The 17,802-nt window shown below is 43.8% G+C and overlaps 1 protein-coding gene across 5 annotated transcripts in view; it reads left to right on the forward strand.

Annotated features, from left to right (window-relative positions):
* Positions 1-17,802, forward strand: part of RASGRF2 (Ras protein specific guanine nucleotide releasing factor 2) — a 229,668-nt gene that overhangs the window by 118,893 nt on the left and 92,973 nt on the right. For 2 of the 5 annotated variants that reach the window (XM_068535591.1, XM_068535595.1), the window contains 4 exons: positions 2,411-2,659; positions 3,204-3,592; positions 11,730-11,858; positions 14,408-14,497. In XM_068535591.1, the coding sequence (XP_068391692.1) occupies positions 2,411-2,659; positions 3,204-3,592; positions 11,730-11,858; positions 14,408-14,497 (857 nt within the window). The remainder of the gene's footprint in view (positions 1-2,410; positions 2,660-3,203; positions 3,593-11,729; positions 11,859-14,407; positions 14,498-17,802) is intronic. The other 3 variants (XM_068535592.1, XM_068535593.1, XM_068535594.1) reach the window with 3 other exon arrangements.

Genomic DNA, 17,802 nt, shown 5'->3' on the forward strand with positions numbered 1-17,802 from the left:
TTTTAATAATAGTTGCCCTCAGTTTTCTTAGAAAATAGAGATTTTAGGTGGGAAAATGGTGGGAGAAAAAGTGATTACCTTGATTAGCCGTTCTCTAGACAGACTGGTTGATTCATGAAAGTTTCTAAGGTCTCTTAACAAATGAGAAAGATTAAGAACCAGAAAAGTAAAGTTGGTTGAGGGTCACATACTAAGTGCAAAAAAGAGCCATGCTATTTTCAAGAATCTCAAAAGATGCACTTATGTATTTTTGAGATCCGTGATGTGACTAAAACTAACAGGCCACCCTTAGTTCCTCACCAGAAGTAAGCTACTCATTTAAAATGCTCTCTCAAGCCTGCAAATGAAGCCCTTCCATCTGCACTGAGCTTACTTTGGGGTGGAACGTTTCCAAGAGCAAGCTAAGGAAGCTATTGATTTCTTTTTATCCCAAAGAAAATAAATATATAACTTAAAATCCCTTGAAGTGCTGAAAGGGCTAATGAAGGGCACTCACAACAAGCCAGCTGATTCTTAGCAAGCAGCTGCCTCACTGAACATCACTGGCCCTGTACTGTATCCTTTAATCAAGTGGTGAAATCCAGGACTTCACTGACTGTCTGTTCTGAGGTGCTGCCATGAAGGGGGACGTGGGGTCTCAGATGGGAATGTGAAGGCTACGGGCAGTCCTAGCGAAGGTATGCATTTCTTTGAGCCCCACTTGGATTCAGCCTCAGCTTCCAAGCTTTTCATCTTATGAACTTGGCCTCTATGCCGGCTTCTTTTGCCCTTTCTGACAAAGGTGTACCATGGGCTGAGGGCTCTGAGCACAGCCAAGGATCTTGAGGGCTGCTGTGTGAATCTTCCCTCCGGTTTGCTGTCCACTTGGAGAGGCTGCCGCAGGCTTCCAGTGCAAGGACCTCAGGGTGATGGGTTGAGGTGCAGCCAGGTGGGAGGTTTTAGAGAATGAGAAAAGCCCAGCATTGCAGGTGGGCAGGTGGGTACTGTTCAGGGGGAATCTTTAGAAGAGTTGACTGCCTGTATTACAGCCATTACTTTTTTTATGAAGACATTTTTAACACTGCAGAATATTGAAAATGTAAGGAAAACACAACATTTCACACAATTTATGGATTAAATTGTATGCAGAAAATGGTTGGCCTTAAATGCATTTATCAGCCAGAAAGAATGAAACGGATTAAGCATTCTTAACATTCTAACATTCAAGAAGTTAGAAAAAGAATGACAAAATCAACTGTAGGAAAGTGTAGGAAGGAAATAACTAAGATAAGAATGGAAATTAATAAATTAAAATATAGAAAAACAGTAGAATTGATCAATCAAAGAGCTGGTTCCAGAGGGGAAATACCTAATAATATAATCTATTAGTTTAATCAAGAAAAAAGGGGGAAAGCACAGATGTACAAAATTAGAAGTGAGAAAAAGAAATAACCACGGATAACAGCAGTGATATTTGGGTCTCCTCTTCCTCCCCACCCCTCTGTGGGGAGAACGTCACCTGCTACTTTTTAATCACACTTCTGATATTCTGATTTGAGGGCATAAGCAGTGCCCCTCCTAAATAGGGCTTCGGCTTTAATTTCCTAATAAAACATGATTGAACCAGAGAAAGAAGTGAAGGGTAGCAGAATATGCCACCCTATAATATGCCACTGTGGCATATTGATTATGTTGAGCTATAGGCACTTGAAAAACAGCAAATGCAGAGAGAGGATTTTTCTGAATTCTTCTTATCTGCCTAAAGACAGATTCTCCAAAAGGAACTCGGTTGTCGTAAATCCCCTTCCCAGGAGTTTCACCAACCATGGAAGATTGACAGTTGTCACAGGAGAGACTAGATGTCGACATCACACCCAGGCAAACTGTCACAAACTATCATACCTTCCATCTATTCTAAGGGTTCATTCATCTTTCCTAAAAATCATTTACTCTCCCCTGAGAGGCGTACCTACCCCCCACCTCCCCTTCCCTGTAAGATGGTATTTAAGTCTGAGTTCTAAGCCACCTCTGTGAGTTTCTCATTTTCCCCTGGTTATCTCCCATGTATACGTGAGGTATACATGTTAATAAACTTGTTTATTTTTCTCTTGTCAATCTGTCTTTTATCACAGAGTCTCAGCCAACAACTCAGGAGGGTAGAGGGAGAATTATTTTTCCTCCCCTGCAGAAGGAATTCACAGAGTGAAATGAACTATTAACGTCTCCACAATTAATTCTGAACTTCCTAAATTATAATGGCACATTTGATGTTTTTACAGCCCTGCTTTGTTGTATGTAATATGTATCACATCTTTCATCAAATGTAAGGGGAAGCCCCGACACGAGTGTATATTTACAAATATTGAGATACTCAGGGGCTGAGAGGCAGCCGTACCCTGGTTTTGTCCTCATGTTTCTGCCTTGTGCGTAGGTCTGATGCCCGTCTTCACAAGGATGACACTGACATTTGCTTCAGTAAAACACTCAACTCCTGCAAAGTGCCCCAGATCCGTTATGCCAGCGTGGAGCGCCTCTTGGAGCGACTGACAGACCTGCGGTTTCTTAGTATCGATTTCCTCAATACCTTTCTGCACACCTATCGGATTTTCACGACGGCAGCCGTGGTGCTGGGGAAGCTTTCTGACATATACAAGAGGCCTTTCACCTCTATCCCCGTCAGGTAGGCCCGGCACTAGCCTGTGATGACAGTGTGGCCCACCTGGTCCCTGGATCTCCGTGCAGATGGGCAGCCCTGCCCTGCAGGGCACTGGCTTGCCTTTGAACTTGCCAGGCCCCGCCAGTAGAAGGGGGGGGCGGGAGTCGGGGTCACAGATAGTTCCCGAGGGAAGCAGCTGAAGTTTCCAAGTGGCCTTTGCTTGCTCTGTGAATATCTGGAAGATAACTCTATTGTTTGGGGCTTTTCTTTCTCCTTTTTTGTTAAATTGCAGGCCCTGATTCAGTAGGTCTGGAGTGGAGCCCGTTACCAGTGTGACTTGTCTTTGGACCACAGTTTAGTAGCAGGGGATTAGACTAAGCCTAAATAGTGTCTGTGTTCCTTTGGCAAGTGTGTGGTATACATGCAGCATTTAAATGAAGGTGAATCCAGCAACAGAAGTGTGATGATATTGTGGCCTTTTAATGTAGGGAGCATGTTCCTGAATGACATCAGGGGACTCATTTTCACTTGGCTACAATCTGTTAATAGCGTTTGCTCTTATTTTTAGGTCGTTGGAATTGTTTTTCGCTACCAGCCAGAATAGCAGAGGTGAACACTTGGTGGATGGCAAATCCCCGCGCCTGTGTCGCAAATTCTCTTCCCCGCCACCACTGGCTGTGTCCAGAACGTCCTCCCCCGTGAGGGCCAGAAAGTTGTCCTTGACTTCTCCCTTGAACTCAAGGATAGGAGCGTTGGACCTGACCGCCTCCTCGGCGTCCAGCAGCCCCACCACCACTCACAGCCCTGCTGCATCCCCACCACCACACACTGGTAAAGTACCGCTGGATCTTAGCCGAGGCCTTTCTTCTCCAGAACAAAGCCCAGGATCTGTAGAAGAGCATGTAGATAACCCCCGCGTGGATCTGTGTAACAAGCTAAAACGAAGTATTCAAAGAGGTATTATCCAGCTGCCATACCCCGCATTTGCTGGCCCCCTGTTTCCCCACCATTCCTTCTGGAGCCCTAGTTTCCTTTCTTTACAACTTTCCTACTTCTGCATAGAAAGTAGAATGAATACAATGGCTAGTTAGAAGGGAAAATTCCTGTAGTTCCCTCTAGCCTTTGTGGAAGGAGAGCAAGGTTAGCCGCCTTCTATGATAAAAGGCTAATTGCAGTCAGTTGTCTATGGAAGAATGGTGTCATCTAAAGGGTTATCACTGGAAGGTTCTTGGTGGAATTAAGGCTGGTTGGCTAAAGAGCATAGCATGATATTTGGCATAGAGATAGGTTGCGGGCACCCTCGTCCATGACCTTGAGCCTCAGAGCCTTCCCCTCCTCCAGTGTCTACCTTAAGCACCTGTACTGCTTCCATCCTTTCCCTGCTAATGTGACGACCTAGCCTGGAAGCTAGGTCATTAAGATGACTTCTTCAGTTTAGTTTCCAAGGCAATGCTCCCTATTACAACAGAGATATAGGGAGAAAAGTTAAGTCTGAGACAGTGTTCATTATCCATGACACAGCCAAAGTGGTTTTTAAAAATGTGAATTAGATCATCTGGTTTCCTGACTAGATTGTCTAATGACTTCCTATCACACTTAGAATAAAGCACATTTGTCTTCCCAAGGCCTTCAGATCCTATGAGACTTGGATGCTGTCTCTCTCTTTAACCCCTGCTCCTGCCACGCTCCCTCATCTGCTAGGCTACAGTCACATTGATTTCCTTTTTTGTGTCTCAGGAAACACCTGGGTCATTTCTGCCTCAGGGCCTTTGCACTTGTTTATCCCTCTGCCTGGACAGTCTTCCCATATAAGCTCATGAGATCAGCAACCTTGTCTGTCTTGTTCACCTCTGTACTGTCAGTGCCTTGGCCAGTGCCTGGCAGGTAGTAAATTTTTGTTAAATGAATAAATCAAGCAGAACACTCAGGGGGCTAATCAAGGATTCCTGTGGCACATCTCCCTACCCTCCTCAGCTTGGTACAACATAGGGGTTGGAGGAGGTGATCCTTGTTCTTTTATAATCCAGTGTTTCTGTGATGAAAATAAAAAAGATTTCACGGCCAAGTTAGCAAACAGCTTTTTTTTTTACTGTATAGTAACTGATTTCTTTACTGATAACATAATAAAAAATTGGGCAATAAGTCAGACAAAGTGTCCAGATTTTAAGGAGGATCACCCAGATGGAAGCATAGACCCCTGCTTTTCTACCTGCTTCAAGAGCCTATGTAGTTACTAGCTCACATCACTTAAATAAGCTTTCTGAGTGAAGTACTTAATGGAATTTTAACTGGAGTGGTTGTCATCGTCAAAAGGAGCACCCTTTTAAACAAGAAATTCTTGAAATTGACACGTTAGCAACTAAGGAGGATGAAAGGGGGAAAGATAATTAAAAAGCCATTAGAACAACAAGCTTTCCTAGAATCAGGATAGATTTTTCTTGGGAATAATGAGGTGATGCACAAGGTGACAGGTGCATCTGGGGTTTGATCCAGGCCAGTGCTTGGGAATCTCCATGGTGGGAGTGACTTTGGGAGGCTTATCTCAAACCTCTCCTCTGGGCCAGAGCGCCCTGGGAAGCACAGGAACTTTCCAGAATATGGAAAGTTCTTTCCCCCTCCTTTACTGGATTGTATTAAATAGGAGAGGGGAAATCTGGAGGTAAGTCTGGTTTCTCATGTTATTTTGAGTTAGGAGAGCTTTAGGAATAAGCATTTTAGTGCCAGACATTTGTGACTCTGAGGCTTTGGTTTGATTGCCCCTGAGGCTGGGATGAGAACACGGTAAGGTCTGTTCAGGAGTCATTGTGTGACCACCTTCTCTGTGCAGGTTGCTGTGCTACAGGGTCCATAATGGTAAATAAGATGGTTCCCAGGCCCCTTATATATAGTTCCCTGGAGAAGGTGGACAAAACATAAGTATAAGGGCAGATGGTACAAGAGGTGTAGATGGAGTGCTCCAGAAGGTGAAAAGCGGGGAAGATAATGTTTGAGCAGAATCAGGAAGTGTCATTGACATGAGCCAAGAAAAATGGATAAATAGGTTGTGTTGTGGGGAAAAAATGGGGCACCAGAGGATGGTCACGTCCCAGGTCTCGAGTGAGTCCCTGGGACAGGCCACCAAGTGAGGGTCCTTGGCTACACGCAGGAAAGAATTCAAGAGTGAGCCATAGTAAAGTGAAGGCAGGTTTATTTAGAGAGATACACACTTCATAGACAGAAGGCGAGAGAGGTGGCCCCTGGTGTTGGGGCTGTTAGTTTTTATGGGCTGGGTAATTTCATAGGCTAACGAGTGGGAGGATTATTCCAGCTACTTTGGGGAAGGAGCAGAGATTTCCAGGAATTGGGCCACCGCCCACTTTTTGGCCTTTTATGGTCAGCCTCGGAACTGTCATGGCACTGGTGGGTGTGTCATTTAGTATGTTAATGCATTACAATGAGTGTATAATGAGGCTCAAGGTCTCCTGGGAGTCGAATCTTCCACCATCTTGGGCTTAGTAGGTTCTGTTTTTTGTGGTATCCTGTTCTTCTTCATGGTTGTGTCATTCTTTTAAGGGTTGTGCTCTGCCCTTTTCCTTCCTGTCTCACTTGGACAGAGGAAACAGGCAAACTTATGGGCAAAGAGAACCTATGAGCAAAGGGCTGATGGTAACCCCCAGTGGTGAAACCCATTTCTGAGAGCAGGAGTGACCAATGCTTCTGAAGGGGCAGCGTTTGTCCAGGTTTGACGCCATGTGCAGCTCTGTAGAGGAAACCCTGCTACTAGTCTTCCTGGGGCTTTCTAGCATCTAGTAAACGTTTTTAAACTCTCCTGAAGAATCCTCCTCTTCCTCCTCCTTCTTTTTGGCCATCTTAGCCATTAAGTGTACAGTTCAGTGGTGTTAAGTATATTCACATTGTTGTGCAATACATACTTAGAACTTTTTCATCTTGCAAAACTGAAACTCTATACCCATTGAACAACTCCGCATTTCTCCCTGCCCCCAGCCCTTGGCAACCACCATCTTCTTTCTGTTTCTATGAGTTTGACTACTTTTTAAAAAAATTTTATTTATTTATTTTTGGCTGCGTTGGGTCTTCGTTGCTGCGTGTGGGCTTTCTCTAGTTGTGGTGAGCAGGGGCTACTCTTCGTTGCAGTGTGTGGGCTTCTCATTGTGATGGCTTGTCTTGTTGCTGAGCACGGGCCCTAGGTGCGCAGACTTCAGTAGTTGTGGCACTCAAACTTCAGTAGTTGTGGCATGCGGTCTCAGTAGTTGTGGCTCACGGGTTCTAGAGCGTGGGCTCTAGAGCGCAGTCTCATTCGTTGTGGCACACGGGCTTAGTTGCTCCACGGCATGTGGGATCTTCCCGGACCAGGGCTCGAACCCACGTCCCCTGCATTGGCAGGTGGATTCTTAACCACTGCACCACCAGGCAAGTCCCAAGTTTGACTATTTTGTATGCCTCATGTAAGTGACATCACACAGTATTTGCCTTTTTGTGACTGGCTTATTTCACGTAGCATAATGTCCTCAAGGTTCATCCATGCTGTAACATGTGCCAGGATTTTCTTCTTTCTTAAGGCTGAGCAATATTCCATTGTATATGTACTCCATATTTTCTTTATCCATTCCTCTATTGATGGACATTTGGGTTGCTTTCATCTCTTGGCTACTGTGAATAATACTGCAGTGTACATGTGTATGCAGTTATCTCTTCAAGATCTTGCTTTCAATTCTTTTGCATATATACCCAAAAGTGAGATTGCTAGATCATATGGTAATTCTATTTTTAATTTTTTGAGGAAAGTTTTGTTTTTGATAGTGCTTACACCATTTACATTCCCATCAACAGTGTACAGGGTTCCAATTTCTCTGCATCCTTGCCAACACTTAATATTTTCTTTCTTTTGATAGTGGCCTCCTAACAGGAGTATGGTGAGAATCTTTCTCCATTTTTGAAATTTCCCAGAGATTGCATTTTAATTTGGCTAATGCTTAGTAGTATAGATATTAACTTTTTTCTTGAATAGAGGAGCAAACGAAAAATCTATTCCTTTCTGCATTATAGACTAAGTACGTGTCGTAGTTCTACTAAAGGTCCTCAGTCAAGCTTCCCATTACCCATCTTAATTAATTCTTACACTTTATAACTTACACATGGATTGTTCCACAGTGGTCACCAAGTTCCCTAGTTCTGGTCTTTGAAGTCCAAGCCCAAAGTGCATAGCGATGGTCCAATGCCACATCGCAACATCTGTTTGGCCTGCTGTCTCAGATAGAGGTGTGATCAGTGGTAGGAATCAGTAGTTTTTCCCCAGGAATGATAAGCTGGAAAAAGGTTAGACTTGGGGAGACCAAGATAAATGAAAAAGAACCAGATCAAGCTCCCAGGGAAGGACACTGACAAAGGCTGCAAAGACTTGTCAGTGTAGGTGTTGGGCAGAGGTGGGATCAGGGATCGTTGTGGGCACAGCTAGCATCAACTAGAGAGCTTGTTACGTAGCAGCTCGGATCATTTCTGACCAGGGCCCAGCAGATGGAGAGGGTCCATGAATAATGGTGTGGCAGAAATAGTAGGTTCTTTCTCACATTAGAGAAATAGCCAAAGTTGAGAGCTTAATGCCTCTGTGTTTCTCCACTGGATTTTCCCCAGACAGATGATTTGCAGTTAGAAATTCAAGGGTCAGTTTATCCACATGGTTCACGGGGTAGAAATATGATTTTGCAGTTCCCAGGTCAAGGTTAAATACAGAGCTCCTCTCACTGTGGAGGGGTGGGGACATTCCAGGGTTGTGTCCGTGTGTGGCCCATGGCACTTGTTGAAGCCCATTAGAGCTAACTTCATCTCCAGAGATGCCTGCTCCTCTGCCCCGTGTGTCTTAGTCACGTCTACCCACTAATACGTCCCCCTTTATCTCTCATTTTTACCATGATTTCCGCCCCCCTCCAGCAATCCTTCTATTTAAACACTTTGGTTTTGGCCACCTCTTTGCATCTTGATTTTTTTTCTCTTTCTGTAGCTGTCTTCTGATTATTTTTAATGTATTTACTTCCCATCTTGTTCTTGAAAGTATTTAAGATGGTAGTTCAAAGAGGCACATGGTACACTGGATTAAAACTAAAATAGATAAGGAAATCAGGCAATGGAGGAAAATTGTATGAGGCCGTGGGTATGGTTAGTGAACAGATGAGTACTGTGTGGTCCTCTGCAGTTCCTAAAGTCACTCTGATTTTGGTTCTGAATGTAATCAGTTATATGATTCATATTGAAAGCTAAGAATAGATTGGTGTGCAGGCACATCTTTTCTTGCTCCTGAGACTTGAGAATAATTTATCCTGTGGATCCTCATAAAGGAGACACTCAATAGAAAGCTTAGAATTATACTGGGGTCTAGGGAGCTCTTTGGCATTTTTCTGAAAAGGTGAAACAAAGGAATTATAGATCTAGTTTTTCCTTTTATTTTGCATTGGTATATAGGCAATACTGATCATGAATAGTTCTAGAAAAGTCATGGATGAAACACTTTACTTCAGTGTCAGCCTGACAAGTTGTGTGTGTGTGTGTGTGCGCGCGCGCGTGCACATGCACATAACGTCTACAGAAGCCAAGAGTGCTGCCGTATTAACTCTGCTATCTAGTCTTGAAAATTCCAGTTGGCAAAGTAAAGGGAGACAATGATCTGTCTTTAATTTGAAAGATGTTTGTGTGTGCTTTGCATAATGGTAACACTTAAGACAGCTGGCAGACTTGAATAAGAAACCCTGTGCCAAGAGTTTGTACAGTTTCTGCTTTTCACCTCAGGATGCAACTCCACAAACCTCATTGCACAAGATCAGCTTCACCATTAGCTCCATACTGAGGTCATGGGTCTCTCTTACTGCTGTCCAGCTAGACAGTTTCAGGGTACCCTCTTTGAAAAATGCTAGTAACCTTTGTCCAGTTTTATTGTCATTGCAGTTATAATGCCAGCCTTGCAATATTTCCTGGCAAGAGAACTTCAAATGACATGAAGGGAAAGGAGAGAAATAGGAAATATCCCTCAAAATGAGCGAGACTGTGAACTTCGGAGGGAAAAATAATGCAGTTGGTTTCACCCCCACCCAGTCCCCAGATCTGTTCCAGGCTCACCCAACATTTATTAGTGCCCCTCTTTCTTCCTACCACGAAGTCCCCACCTTCTGCTATCCTGGGTCCTTCTAAAAAGCACAAATATCAGCCCAGCTCACATCCAGATTCCACCCAATGGTGAGATCTCAACAAAAAACATAACCGACAGCAGGCAAGAAAGGAGAGCCATGGGGCAGCTCACTCACTGTGTTTGGGTCTCTTATCCCATCAGCGTTCTCTTGGGCCATGGCTGTGCAAGCAGTCTAAGCATCGCTGCACGACCCACATCACTAGTGTCTGTTTCTATATTCTTAGTTTGAAAATTGCCTGCCTGTGGGCTGAAAGTGCTCCCAATTTTAGCATTTGTTTTGAGCCCACATCTGCCCACTTGTTCTGCAGGCAAAGCTGCTTTGCATGGAACTTGACTGAAAGTGAACCTGCCAGAAGGAAACGCTTATTTGCCCCCCCCCAGTGCTGGCATGGTTTCTCCTCTCTGTAGGTGCCCGTTTGCTTACAGTGTTATTCTGTGCTTTCCTGTTCTTTCAGTGGACTTTCGGGGCCTGTCCAGCTCTCTCGCTGGGAAGTTTTTTGGGTTCGGTGTAATTGCTGACTAAATGATTTGCTCATTTGCCTAAGAGGAATGAATGGTTGAATCAGACCAAGGACATACATTTGATATTCTGCTTGCTCTTGCAAAGCAGATGCCTTCTATTACTGCATTTTGAGAGAGTTATTTAGAAAATAATAAAACTAACAGCTAAGCACTGATTTTTATGTCTCCATCCTGCATCATTGCCAGCTTGACTGTAATTATGTCATTAGAGGAAAGATTCTAACCATTTCCCTTCCCTGGCCCCTTTGTTTTTCAAAAGAGCTGACTTGGGGCCATATTTCTAAGGGAGTAAATCACATGCAAGTGTAAAAATGGCTTTATGTGAAGTCATTAGGGATTTTGTCAAGTTTGTTGAGTGAAATCTTGAATGGAATGGTAAAGGGAGTTGAGTTGAGAGTAGTTCTGCTGACAGGGGTAAATGGAAAACTAGTGGAGGTGACACAGCTTTTATCGGTTGATGCAAAGCCCAAGGAAAAAGAAATGGAAGAGTTGTTGGAAATTTATGAAATTTTTGTAGTGCTTTTCCTGAAGAGAACACACACAAAGTTGTAATTTTACCTCGTTAATAAGCTAGTGCGAGGAGTGTGGTAATAGCTTAAATGTGACTCTGGGTTGTTTCTTTTACTCATGGGATGTTAGCTGCAGTGAAGAGGTGCAAATTATCTTTAAAATCTCTCAACTGTTCATTGTAAAAATTTCCACTTGCTTCCTGCTGATCTGTAGCTCTAGGACAGGGCTACCCAATAGAACTTTCTGGGAGGATGGAAATGCTGTTCAGTACTGTAGCCACTAACCACACGTGGCTACTGAGCACTTGAAGTGTGGCCAGTGCAAGTGAGGAAGTGAAATATTCACTTAAATTTAGTTTTCATTTCAATTTACATAGCCACTTTTGGCTCGTGTTACCATTTTGGACAGTAGAGCTGTAGATCCTTAGGCAGGGGGGCTCCTTATGGTAAAGATTCAAACTTTAATTGTCTTAAGGGAGCAACCCAGGCAAAGTACTAATGAAGTCCCAATTTTCATTTACCATCTGGAAAAAGTCCCTCCTTTCCCACTCCAAGAAGGCAGAAACATTCTGGAGGGCGGGGAAGCCACTGCATATCCTCTTCTTTTTATCAGTAACATCTGTTGTGTTGAACAAAAGGGGCTTGGGAGGGTCAACCAGGCTCAGCTGGGTCAGCAAGACCGGTGTGGAGATGAGCCACAGTTAGACTTTGTGTCATTAACATTCCGCCAGGAAGAGTGACTCGATTTCATGATAAAGTCCTTTACAAATATAGACTAACATGAAATGCTTATTATCCATAATGAACTTTTGTGTTTCCATGCATGATACTGACAAGAAGCTCTTGAATTCATGGCCTGGTTGTTAAAATTCATGATGTTTTAAAGCAGCAGTGCTGGAGTCTGCGCCGGTGGACCGAGCAGGAGTGGAAAGCTCCCCCGCGGCAGATGCCACCGAACTTTCACCTTGCAGGTCACCCTCAACTCCTCGGCACCTCCGCTACCGCCAGCCCGGAGGTGAGCGCTCGGAAAGGGACTCAGAAACACACAAGCGAGGGATGATTCTAGCTCCTGAATCTTTTGTTTGCCTTACTGTTTCACTCCCCGAATATTTTTAGTCTCGGTTATGAAAAGTAATGGGAAGCAAATGTTACTGTAGGACCAAGTAGTGGAAAATAAATGATTAGAGCATATGTCATTAGGATAACCAATATTTATTTGGCCCCATCATTGCGTGGCACTTTGTGTGGAGTAACCTGAATTGAATAGCCTGTTCTTAGTTGCTAGTTGATTGAATTTCAGTGCTGGTTTTACCAAAATGTTCCCAGGCTCTGATACCTTACCATGAATCCCAGGATAGTCTGTGTTCAATAGGTTCATCTGGGACACAAAATTGTCGGGGTTGGGGGGGACCTTATTAAGAACACTGTTTCAACTAAAATAAAGTCCAGTTGCATGGGACTCCAACCTTCATTATTGCTAGTGGCAGAATCTGGTATCTTTTCTATAGTTATGAAAATTATAAAACATTATCCCATAATTTGTTTTAGAATATACCAAATGTTTTCTAATTGGAGGGAAGACTGTCAGAGCAAAAGACAGAAATCTTTTATCTCCTCCTTGCTCAAATAAATGTATCCAAATTACAGTTGTTTTAGAAATGTTTTCTTCTTTTCTCCTCAAGCCAATTATTTCAAGTTGGAAGGGAAAATTATTCAATTATGAAACCGGATTCACCCTAAGTAACCCATGTAAAACGTAGACGTTTTCTGACTCTCATACTCCTGCTTTAAGTAAGGCAGTTTAGCAAAAGATAGAGTGCGTGGCTCCAAATGGTCATTTCATTTGCAGCCTTAGCCTCGTGGTGGAAGCTCTTTTCATTGCCATCACCTCCAAGAGAAGCTAGTCTGGGTCAGGCTGTTGTCAGCAGATTTGCCTTGATGGATATTAGCCCTTTGGGGCTCCTGGTCAGTCATGGGTCACCCTGACATTTGGGTAGTTCTGAAAAACCAAGGTAACAAGCTAGATTCCCTGGCTTGTTATAGGAGTACTATGGAATTAGCCAAATCTCTTTACTCTTCTTAGAGCCTTGGTCAGTCCAAGCCTTGGCAACTTCTTTGACCATTGCCACGTGCACAGACTCCCTTGAGTTCATTAAACCTGTAAGAGTTTGGGGCCAAAGCCTATGAAAGCAAAACTTTACCAAGCCAAGAGTTAAATGCTGTCCACTTGCTTACTATTATTAGAGCTCTGTTTTAGTATAGTCTCTTTCGTATGTTTATATTCATTTAAAATTTTTTTAAATTTATATAAACATCGTTTGGAAATCCTCATCCTGTTTGTGGATTAACTAAGTCCTTTGTTTCTTCCCTGATCTGACTAAATCCCAGTGATACAGGAAGAAAACCAAAATCTGTGATAATATGGTGGGTCCAAATGGGGACAGTATCACACATTTTCTCACTGTGTAGCTGAATTTTGCCTGTTCATCTGTCTACTTGCCACCTTGTTTCACAAATGTTTTCAGGCTACTGCTGAAGGAGAGGGTACAGCTGTTCTGTGCTTTCATGCTTGGGCACATTAAGCAGCTCTTTGCTTCCCCTCTTATTTATTTTAAGCATGACTATATAACTTTAGGGGCAAACTAATCAAAAATCACAGGATCACAGCGAACTATCTTCACTAAAAGCCTGAGTGAGAAAACCAGTGAGGTTGTCAGCAATATTATCAAATGTTGTGTGTAAGTATCTGAGTGAGAGGGGCTACAAAAAGGTGCTGAGTGCATCCTTCGATTTAAGAACCCATCTCTGCTTCTAAAGGTATTTTGAGAAGAAAATTCCGTCAGTAAAATGTAGAATATTTTTTAAAAATATTTTTTATATTGAGAGAAAATTCACATACCATAAGATTCACCCTTTTAAAATATACAGTTCAGTGGTTTTTATATATTCACAAGGCTGGGCAGCCATAAGTACGTCTCATTCCAGAACATTTTCATCACCTCCCCCACCAAGGGACCATGTACTCATTAGTAGTCACTGCCCATTCCCATCTCCCTCCCAGCCCCTGGAAACCACTAATTTACTCTCTGTCTCTATGGATTTACCTAATCTGGACATTTAATGTAAATGGGATCATACAATATGTGACTCTTTATGACTGACTTTCACTTAGCATGATGTTTTCAAGGTACATTCATGTTGTAGTATGTATTAGTACTTCATTCCTTTTTGTGGCTAAATGATATTCCCTTGTATGAGAATTTTTGATTTGGTTTATCATTTCACCAGTTGGTGGACATTTGGTGGTTTTTACTTTTTTGGCTGTTATGAATAATGCTGCTATGGATGTTCACGTATAAGTTTTTGTGCAGACGTATGCTTTCATTTCTCTTGGGGCTACACCTAGAATGGACTTGCGAACATAGAATCTTGTTATTTGCCTATTAATAAGGACAACGCAGGGTATTTGCATTCATCCAGTGCTGGAATGAAAATGAGAATTTTTGTTACGTAATATTATCCAACTGCCTCACCATGCCATTTCCATTCTTTTGAAATAACCAGGACAGACCGCCGACAACTCCCACTGCTCTGTTTCGCCTGCTTCTGCTTTTGCAATTGCCACAGCTGCAGCAGGACATGGGAGCCCACCCGGTGAGTAGGGGCCAGCAGCTGAGTGCAGACACATGGCAATTTATGGTAAATCAGTGGTCCTTGCCTGCCAGCGTCTTGAGGATACACTGGGCAGCTTCTTAAGAATGCGGATTCCCAGCTCCCTAAGTCAGTGCGTCTTGGTGTGATACCGTCTTTTAAATAAGCACCTTCAGGTGAGTCTCACACAAGTGGCCTGTGGGTAACACTTTTGAGAACTTCTGTATCAGAGAAGGATGTGTTATTTCTTTCATGTTGTTTTATGGAGTTCTTTAGCCTTTTTAGCCAAATTGTCGAGAACACGTGGTTCCCTTTTAATTGAGTCCAGTGCTGAAAGCATATGCAAGGTGGGAGGGAAGGTTTGTGGAGGGGGTGGGGAGGAGGGAGGGATCTGTTGCTTCAGAGGACTCAAAATTCATTTCCAGTAGCTCCATGATGCTTTCTGAGTTGCTGTCAGTTAATCTTCAGGGTAAAGAAGTACTTAAAATAAAAGCACGGTATTTTAAATAGATGAAAAATGTTATCCATGATCTCTGTCCTCTTCTCTCGTGTGCAAGGAGGACGTTATGTTAAAATAAATCCGTATGTGGTTTAAACAGCCTTGTTGCTGTGAGTATCTTCACCTAAACTAATTCTCTGTGTTCCGGGAGTGTATTTTTGGTGTATTTTGTTAATTAGCCATTGCTCACCTACCACAAAGAAGTCCATTTCCAAAGCCTATGAACTTATATTCAACAATAGTAACTGGTAGGTACTGTCTGTGTGAAATCTTTCTAGACTGAAGTAAGAACAAAGAGATATACTATAAGGAACATGGATTACCATAGTAATTCATAGTTATATATATATATATATATATCCCATCTGAATGGAAAATCTTTGCACTTTGACTACATTCCACGTCTTAAATATTTTACCACACACACTTCACTGGATGTGGTCAGGCAAATTGGGGATGTTCTTTGCCCCAAATATTCCCAGAACCTTCCCCTCAATTCCCGTGAGTATAACACAGTACAGCCTGTAATGGTAGTAGTATTGATGTCTTCTCAATCCAGTCGGCTTCTGTTGTTGACTACATGTTATAATAATGAACATTTCTTTGATGAGATAACAAAGGAGTCTTCCCTACACTTCCGGCAGAGTTGGTTATCAACTGTGATTTGCTAAGACCTTCTTCTGTCTTTTGTTCTCACAAGCTGGTCTGTCTTTGGAAAAAGTGAAATACAGAGCTTCCTCACATGTCTCTTAATTTAAATACGGTTTGTAAGGGAAAGTAGTTTTTGGGTCAGTTCAGGATGAGACTGTTTCCCCATTTGCTGGAGGCTGGGTCGGGGAAGGTACCTTTTTTTCACCTGAGATTGAAGCAGAGTTCTCACGGAGAATGGCTTTCAGGCTTGGGCTTGTCCATGCCTGATGGGCCAGAGGATAAAGTAACCGCAGTAGCCAAGTCTTCCTCACTATCTGAACACTGCTGCCGCTCTGCGGCCTGTTCCTGCTTCTCCCCTGCAGCCGAAAGAGCCTTAGCAAGAAGGCTGTCCCCGGTGAGCCGGCTGAGGGGGGGCAGACTGCTGACTGACGACAGCCAGCACTGCCAGATGCAGGGTGGCCGGGTCCACCTCTCTTATCATGCTGCTGCTGATGTTGCCTGCAATGGGGTCTGGAGCCACGTGATTCAAGTTTAGACATAAATGACATAAAGGATGGCTTTGGCAGTATCTGTGGCCCTGCTGTCAAGGCAGCAAGTTGCACAGGGGTCAGTTTCGGTGGCTAATGGTGGTACGAAAGAGGGTCTGTTTTGGAGTAGGGATCAGTACGCCCCTGGGGCTCGGCTGCTCCGTGGATCTAGCCCCACAGGAGAGTCCACCTGTCTACGAGAACTTGGCAGAAGGGCTCGGGTTCATAGGCCGCCAGGGCAGGTGGACACGGCGCAGAAAGAGAGGAAGTGCTGGGAGGATCATCTGGACTTCTTGGCTGGTCAGGGAGAGGAGAGCCTGCTACTGCCCAGAGGAGCCCTAGACCCGGACAGACAGGTGTCCGAAGGAAGCTAGTGCTACCTAATGTTTAAGTCTCAAACCAGGCTTTGTATCCACTCTCTGAATCAGGAATTACTGACCTGAATGCACACTAGAACGTGGAGAGCCTGCAGAGGTGAGCAGGAGGGAAGGCGGTGTAGATAAGTGAACATCTCATGCTCGCATCCATTTTTCCAGGCTTCCCGTCTGCTTGTCTGGCCGCAATATGGGACCACCTGGTGGTGCCGCTCTGCTGTGTGGCTTATAGCCTGAAACAAGGTGCTGCCCGGCCGAGCCATGCGGTCTGCAGAGTGGGCTTTCATGTTTCAGGCTCCTCTTCGGGTTCCCTCTTGCTTTAATCCTCTCCCACCTCCCTGCCCTCAACCTCTACCTCCATCAAAATACACAGGAATCTGGCAACTCTGGGTTAGAACTGTCAGTTAGTGATTATGCTTTCAAATATTCACTGCAGGCATTTGCATGTAAGCCATTTCTCTTTAATGATTGCTTAGAAGGTAACTTTACTGCATTAAAAGGAATTTAAATTTAGCAAAAGGATGGACAGAAACTTTTCTATGCAAAGAGGCCAGATAAGATGTGCATGCCGTAAAGGCCGAGAAAGTTGATTTATCTGTGGAAGGTGGCCTGGTATGTACTCAAGATTGCCAGTCCTGCCCCTCAGGTCTGAGCCTGCCTGATTTCCACACACACTGGAAAAGACTGGAATTTCCCCTCTGGTTTCTTTAAGGACTTAGAGCCCGTCCTTTCCAAAGATGGGTGTCTCTTCCTTCCACGTCATGCTCCGTTTCCTTGTAGACTAACAGGAGTACCTCTGCTGGAGAGGAAGGAAAGCCTGATCTGTGGGCACGATTGTGACACAATTAATTCTTGCTAACTTCACATTATGAAGATTTCACAATTTATTTAGTGCTTGCCTTCCGATTGCCAGCCAAGTTACATTAGGCCCACTGTGGATGGATCCGGGATTTGTGGGGTCTTACACTTACACAGTCTGCCTCAAGGAAAAGAATATAAAATTACAAACCTTTAGAGCACCTCCCAGGGCTTTGGAAGAGGCCCATACACATTGAGAGGCCCCGAGGCTTAAGCTTCACTGGCTTCCTGGTAAATCTGTTTATGAGTCCAGCCCTGATCATTCTTGGAATCAGAGCAGGTTTAGGAAATTTTGATCACGGGGTGGCGGGTGGAGGTGGGAGTGGGACCAGTGATCATCAATCAGTCAAATAAGTGCTAACTCTATAAGTTTTAGCTCTATGCAAGATTGAGACAAAA

This window comes from Eschrichtius robustus, chromosome 2 (assembly GCF_028021215.1).
Source record: "Eschrichtius robustus isolate mEscRob2 chromosome 2, mEscRob2.pri, whole genome shotgun sequence".
Lineage (NCBI taxonomy): Eukaryota > Metazoa > Chordata > Mammalia > Artiodactyla > Eschrichtiidae > Eschrichtius > Eschrichtius robustus.